This window comes from Oryza glaberrima, chromosome 7 (genome assembly GCF_000147395.1).
Source record: "Oryza glaberrima chromosome 7, OglaRS2, whole genome shotgun sequence".
Classification (NCBI taxonomy): Eukaryota; Viridiplantae; Streptophyta; class Magnoliopsida; order Poales; family Poaceae; genus Oryza; species Oryza glaberrima.
In genome coordinates, this window is record NC_068332.1 from 7018474 (window position 1) to 7025835 (window position 7362).

Below are 7362 nucleotides of genomic sequence, written 5' to 3' on the forward strand. Positions count from 1 at the left end.
AATATATGAATATTATTTTCATGCGCAATATGGGTATCGTTGTAGTTAAACAATTTGCATCTCTCTGCTTCATTCAAGCTTTTTCTAAAAATTGATTTAGGTAACAATACGTAATAATTATATGCTATCTAATCATGCATAATAAAACAAAACACACCTCTTAAACAATAATTTGAGTTGTACTCGGAAAACATGGTACTAGATCATACCCCGCCGCGTTGATGCGGAGCATCTATGTGTCAAATAACTATGAAGCATATAGAGATGTGCATATTGCATACAAAGAACATGACAGTGAAACAAACACCTTAATGTGGTTCTGTGGCTCCATCGTTGCGCATTCCAAAGGTTGTTTGCTCAAGATCAAAAAGATGGAAACTCAAAAGTGAATCTTGATTCTGGTGCTACCTGTCTACTTGAAATATATGATGTGTGTAAATAAGCATTTCATCAAACAGGGGAAAACATTGCTCGGAGAAATTTACCTCAGAATTGATTCACTCGGTTCAGCTGTTTGGGGAGCAAACAGCCTGAGCGCTTATCAGTCTTGATCATACTCAAGCGAGGAAGCAAGAACACAAATGCTCATGGTATCCATCTCCATCCAAGCAACTGTAGTCGACCAATATATAGCCGGCTGAATTAAAGATCTTGATTTTCTTCTTGGAAGACTGGGAGGGGGGGAGGGGGGAACAGTTTGGGGCAAAGGAGGCAAATCGGATGATTGGCTTCCATGCAGCTGCAGGAGTCCATGCGGTGGTCGACAGTTAAAAGCTGGGAGGTGGTTTGAAAGCTGCGGGAGTTTTGATAGCCATGAAGTCTGCTCTTCATGGGCGTTGACGGTTCCGTTCCTCGTTAGTCCTGACACGCCAAGGAGGCAAACAGGCTGCAAAGCAGCTGGTGGTAGGCGCGCTCGGCTTGACGCGGGAGGGGGAGAGATGGGCGTTGCAGGCTCCGGTGCAGCGGAGGGGACAGGGGAGGCGATGCAGCTGAGGGGGGGCGGGCGACCTCGCGCGTTGCGCAGTGTGGGAAAGGGAAAGATGCAGCGCCGTGGAAGGAGGTGATGCAGATGCTGCGGTGTGCGGATTAACAGTGAAGAACTCATTGCTGTGTTGGGCTTGGGCTATCTGTTCTTTTTGGCCCAGTAAGCAAATCGACTGGAAATATCGTTGGACGTTTGATTTTGATCCAACGGTTGGAAGAAAAAAAGGTGACGTGGAAGCACCAAAACTCAGAGAATTCCTATTAGTGGGGATGATTTGTATAGGTATATATGATAACAGTGCTATCTGTGACTATGAGGTGGAGCAAAGGGAGGTGATTGGATAACTAATAAATGATTGAATTGAATGAATAAGTAGCTTCTTGATCCAATGGTTGTTAACTTTGTACTAATGTGATCTGATGACTTGAAATTGTTGATGATGTGGCTTCTTGCATTTCTTACTTTATAGGAGTAAATACCCCTTAGTGGGTACCAACTATATATATAGGAAGATATGATGTGATTTATATTCCAGAGTTGCGTATTCACACATAGGTTGTGTTATTTTATGATGGGATGTTCGAAGAAATGCGCATGCTTTCTGACTCTAAACGGTACCGCTGGTTTTTTGAAAAAAAAGTCTATATATGAATTTATAAGAAAATTATTTTAAATCAATTTTTAACTTTATAATATTTAATTAATTCCTTTTGTATCCTCAAACGATGCAACTATTCAAACATTTTTTTTAAAAAAAACTCATATGGCCACGTCAACATCCAGCCAGTTAACCAAGACCATTAGAATCAAGTCATCAACCGGCAACGGCTTGTTCGGTTGGCGGCATGTTGCCACTCCGAGTTTGGCTCAACTCATGCAAAATGCACCTCTCATTCATTGGCATATCACCTATATTTTTCTTTAAGCGAACACATAAGACAGTGCTAGCTTGTATATTAAAATAGTAGAAAAAATTACAAGATTATAACTATTGGAAGCTATAATAAGAAAAAACACATGATTATAACTAACTTTCTCCATTTTATATTATAAGACTTTCTAGCATGGCCCATATTTATATAGATGTTAATGAATCTATACTAAAAAATCTTATAATATGAAACGGAGGGAGTATTAGAAGTTATAATAAGGAAAAAACACATAAGCACGTCCCAGTGGGAAATAAAGCAAATGGTTACGGCAAATGGTGATGTCAACGGTGATGAGTACATAGATGGAGTTGGGACAACAAGATGTCAACGGTGTTCACAAACGATGACCCAATTGCGACAGCAATATTGAACAATCGCCAACCGTCCTACAGACCTGTCACACGTGGGTACATGGAGGAACAGAATGAACAAATCCATATGCTTGCTTCTGAAACGAAACACAGATATTATTACCACATAAGCTGTACTTACCATTCTACGGCAGATAAGTAGAGATCGAAAACTGTAATATATAATATAGAACCTTTCAGTCAGACAAATTTCGGTCGGACATTTTTCACAGCAGATTGAAAACCTGCACACAAAAATGATTTCGGAAACAAGTTGAGAGTGCATTGAACCATGCTCAAATACATAATTAATCCCTATATCACGAGAGACAAACATCCTTACAACAGATTGATCTCAGAGGCGGGCTTGAAAATTGCCCAATTACAGTGCTCCTTTGACTGAATATACTAGGCTCCAGGTCGCTATTTCATTGTCAGTTAATCATCTCTAGGTCTCTTCAGGTTCACTGCTCTATACATAACCTTGGCTCTGTTGCCGTGCAAGTAAATTTCCATGCAAATCCCTGGACTACACCTCCTAGAGAAGCTAAGCAGCTCCTGGCACACCTCCTCGCTGACAGTTACTGAAGGACCAAACATTACTGTAATCATCTTGAGCACTGGCGCCCATGTCAACAGTCGCTTCACAAAACATATTTCATACTCTGCTCCACTCAAATTGTTGATTTCAACTTTCTGGAGAAAATTCAAGCAGATATCCATACTCTCCCAGTCCGACGGCTTGTAACAGATGCAGCCAGATGAGCAAGAAACTTCTCCCTGAAAACATTGGTTTCATAATATTGAGTGGCATATGATTTAAATCTATCCCCTCCAGAGAAGTGACTGTGACATGTAGAGAAAGGGAGAAATACAAAAAAGAAGTAAAAAACATTACACAGATACACCGACCACGATTACAATATTTACTGTTAAGATTTCAATTTATCGTATGGCGTGGTTTGCTTCTAAGTCGCCAACCTGAATATATGGCTAACAAATCCATATCAATCACCAGTAAGTAAGTAACATCGGCAGCTATATTTCAATCATATATCACAGAAATCCAAAGCAGCACTACTCTCTTTGGTGGGTACAAGGATGAGAGAGAGATGCACTCATCACCATTGCAATTTTTCACATCCCATGTGCCATATGTAACAATCGGATGCAAGGAGTTGATCTGACAGGAAAATCAAAGGCACTATAGTCTGAAACTCTGAATATGGAAAGACCATTAGTTGTAATAGATAAACCATGGAGGGGCATATCAGTATCGAGACCGACACATCAAGTACCACTGTGTACAGTTAGAGGAACAAGCTGAGTGCGTAAAAGCAGAAATACTTCTATCACTTTTGACAGCAACCAAAGTATTTAATCACATTGAATAAGTATGCATTACCTTAAGGTGATGATCCAAGTCCAGGTGCAACTCTCTTACACCAGTAGACGTCCTAAGCAATTGGAATACACAAGGTCCAAAGGCATGGCCTGCTGTTATTAACCTCAGAGATAAGATCTCAATGGCAGGGAGAGTATTCATGTCCTCCATCAAGAACTCACAGTCAACCATGCTCTGCAAATTAACAGAGATTCATACAATGTCTTACATAACAATGTGTAAAACAGGACCAAATGGAAACTGAAGATCTTGATCAATGGTCAGAAGTTGTAGATTCATTAATATAGTTATTGTAGTAAGTACACCATTCCATCCCTTAATTAATATGTGTATTTTGACATTGCACAGGACTAAGGAGGTGAGGACATTGAGAAATGTATGAGAGGTATATACAGCTTCAGATAAAGAACATCCAGAAAGTTCCATATGTATGGCTTGAGAAATCCAATGGGAACACTTTTAAAGGGAAATTGATCCAGGAATGCCCTCAATTTCTCCATTATCTAACCAATCATGTGCAAATACACATACCAGAGTGCATACATGTCCTCCCAACTTATATATTCACGTTTGATTAGGACACTTATTTAGATGCTAATGTGAAACATATACTAAAACACGGACTCGGACAAATGATATCTGGACCATGGGTTATATCAACAATTTCAAAATCCTCTTTTAAAATGTTGTGTGCCTATGCCGGCATACTAGCAGTGGCTGCTGGGGAACTACAAAGAGAGTATTACGACATTTCGTTCAACGTTTCGATAATGTAGTTCAGCAACAAGAGAGAAGGTGTACTCACAGATGGATAAATGAGATAGAGGTCGACATTTGAGACTGCTTTGAAATTCTGGAGGAGTGACATAGAGCCCGGGTATCGAGAATCGACAAGATTCGGCGGTCCATACACCGAAAGGTTCAAGGTGTCGAGTCTCTTGAGGTGTTGTATCACATTGAAGTGGACCGAGTTCCAATCGCACAGACCAATCCACCCAAGTTTCTCCAACGCCGGAGTAGAGATGTCAGCGGCTCTTACCGCCCTCTTGTCTAAGCAATGGACCAGATGCAGTGTTCTAAGCATGGGAGCAGAAATCGTGAGCTGCTGCAGTTCTTCCAGCTCAAAGAGGCCAACGGTGAGGAGAGTCTTGGAGCGGATGGCTAGATTTGACAAGCCTTGAGAATTGCGGAGAGTGAGCGCTTGCAGCGACGGGCACCGCTCGGAGGAGACGATGTCGCCGAGATGATCACACTGGCTGTCGTCAAGCCGGAAGCGGGTCAAGCGCAGCACGGACAGCTTCGCGAAGACACCGAAGGGAGGCAGCCGGATGGTAAGGTAGGCGAAGCGGATGCTGATCTCCGTGGCCTTCCGGAAGCAGGGGATGTGAAACGCGGCCCCAATCCCGGCCGCCGCCGCCGCCGCCGGATTTCTCTTCTTCCTCATCACGATGTCGAGGAGGAGCTTGCCTGCTAAGCTGCGCGCGGCCAAGTGGAGGACGGCGGCGACCTCGTGCGGGGCGGGGTCGTGGCTGCAGAGCTCGAGACGGTGGAGGAGCGGGGCGTCGTGGGAGAGGAGCGCGGCGGTGACGCGAGCGAGGTCGGTGACGGCGGGGAACCGTAGCTCCGGGAGGGTGGTCCAGAGGCTGCGCCAGCGGCGGGCGAGGACGCTGGTGCGCGCCGCGGCGGCGGCGGAGCGGAGGCGGAGGAGGATGAGGTGGAGGACGTCGTCGGGGAGCGCGCTCAGGAGGTCGCCGCCCCCGCCGCCGCCGTCCGCCATTGCAATTTCGTCGGGTAGGGTTTTGGGAATGCGGTTTTCCAATTTGGTGTGACTCCCTAATTGTCATTTTCCCCATCCTCTCTGTTTAATTCGGAAAAAAAATGTTCATTGGATCATGCCATTATAAATTTACATCTTTAGAAAAATGTCATTATTATTGATAAAATTGGAAGCATGTTATCGACGGTGGATACCCGTAGACCGGATATAGAGGGTATTAGGATCCGTTGGTACGAGGATCTACGTAGTACGACATTAAGCAAGCAAAAGACAAGGATTATACTAGTTCAGGCCCCTTGGTATGTAATAGCCCTAATCCAGTTGGTATAGGATTATATGATGAAAACTACAGATTACAAAGTGTATAGCAGAGTCGATGATACCGACGAGACCGTAGTCGAGTTGGTCCGACTAGATCTCCCGGTGACTTACTCCTGCAGGCTCCGACTCCGTAGGCTGTGGTGGATGTGTTAGCGGTGATATTCGATGTCTTAGGTCCTGCCCAGGGGTCCCTTATATACCGCGGGTCAGTTAATCTCCGAGTCAACGTACATCCAAGGATAGAGGGTATACCTTATCCGTAACCCCGACACATGTCATTACAATTTGGAGGCTGCTAAGGATCGGACATCCGATCTGATGCAAATCATCGGACGGTGTTGCACCGTACTATCGAGAAATGTTTCATATGTTTCATCCCTCGGTAAAAATTGTTTCAATGAAAATGTTCTAGATGTTTCGCTGCTAGAGAAAAATGTTTCAGCGCTTGAGCAAAATTGTTTCAACCAAATGAAATATTCAACGATACGGATTGCCACACCATGAAATCAATTTAAGCAACATCAAATTAAAATGGAATGAAACACGCAACAAAAAGTAAAAAAAAAAGCTCAAACATTACTAAAAAAATTTCACGCATTTTCAGATGTTTCATCAAATCAGAGAAAAATGTTTTATCACTTTGACGAAAGTGTTTCAACCAAATGCAATCGAAACATATCGATTGCAACATGAAGAATCAACATATGTAACATTGAATTCGAATCAAAACAAAATGAAACACCTTAATACAACAAAGTGCAACACAAGCTAAACCCACCAATATCTGTCTTCTTCTTCAACTCCAGCCACCCCCAGACGAGCAACGGCACGAGATGGACAAACTTGGCTAAGACCAGTTGCATTCGCATCAGGTCCCCGCCGGTGGCCATGTCTAGCGCCGTCGCCGTTGCCATCGCTATCGCGTCGCCTCCGCATGCTTGGAACGGCGACCACCTCGGCGAGGTGGTCAAGGCTCGCCGGGACAGGAACCTCTTCTTCAGCATCTATGTGACTATGTCGAGGGCTACGTCCTCGAGGAACCAAGATAGAGCTCGTCGCGTCTTCGGGATGGAGCACTTCGCGCCGTCGAGGACGAGATGGAGCTCGTCGCCGCCGTCAAGGACGAGCTGGAACTCGTCGCGCCGTCGAGATGGAGCTCGTCGCTGTTGACGACGAGATAGAGCTCATCGCGCCGTCTCCGCTGTAGTGAAAGAGAGGGGAGAGAGAGAGCATATAGAGATAGAGGGGAGAGATGGGGGAGTGTCTGTGAGAGGATAAGATTGACGTGGGTGACAAAGAATGGGTTGAGTCAATGGCGGGCCCCACCAAACGTTTTTCGTCCAATATTTTATTCGCTCCCGGACACTCGATACGAAGCGTTTTCCAGCGTTTTCCTTGCAATTTAACATGTCTTCGAGATGTACCACTGCTTACCCTTTCACTGATATTTCTAAATTTTTCTGACCAAATTGCCCTCATCTTCTTCCTTTATTCCCTTCTTTGTTCCCTTTTCTTGCTCTTCATCTTTCGGCCAGGGACGATGAGCAGCACCGGTGGGAGGTGCGCAGCTGCACGTACAGCTTCGGTGCACG

General features: G+C 44.5%; 1 protein-coding gene across 1 annotated transcript; it reads right to left on the reverse strand.

The window, feature by feature from the left end:
* Positions 1 to 2111: 2111 nt before the first annotated feature.
* On the reverse strand, positions 2112 to 5515 carry LOC127778544 (uncharacterized). The gene is made up of 4 exons (XM_052305164.1): positions 4478 to 5515; positions 3673 to 3846; positions 2410 to 3047; positions 2112 to 2311 (listed from the first exon to the last, which is right to left on the reverse strand). The coding sequence occupies exons 1-3, from the start codon at positions 5447 to 5449 to the stop codon at positions 2706 to 2708; spliced, it is 1488 nt and encodes a 495-aa protein (XP_052161124.1). The 5' UTR covers positions 5450 to 5515; the 3' UTR covers positions 2112 to 2311; positions 2410 to 2705.
* Positions 5516 to 7362: the final 1847 nt, after the last annotated feature.

What these genes read in the sequence shown, in the direction of transcription:
- LOC127778544 (XM_052305164.1), bottom strand. Translation starts at nt 5,449, where the DNA reads ATGGCGGACGGCGGCGGCGGGGGCGGCGACCTCCTGAGCGCGCTCCCC. An exon ending in TCTATCTCATTTATCCATCT is followed by an intron (nt 3,847 to 4,477) that starts GTGAGTACACCT and finishes GTTAATTTGCAG; the next exon opens with AGCATGGTTGACTGTGAGTT. An exon ending in ACTTGGATCATCACCTTAAG is followed by an intron (nt 3,048 to 3,672) that starts GTAATGCATACT and finishes CAATGTTTTCAG; the next exon opens with GGAGAAGTTTCTTGCTCATC.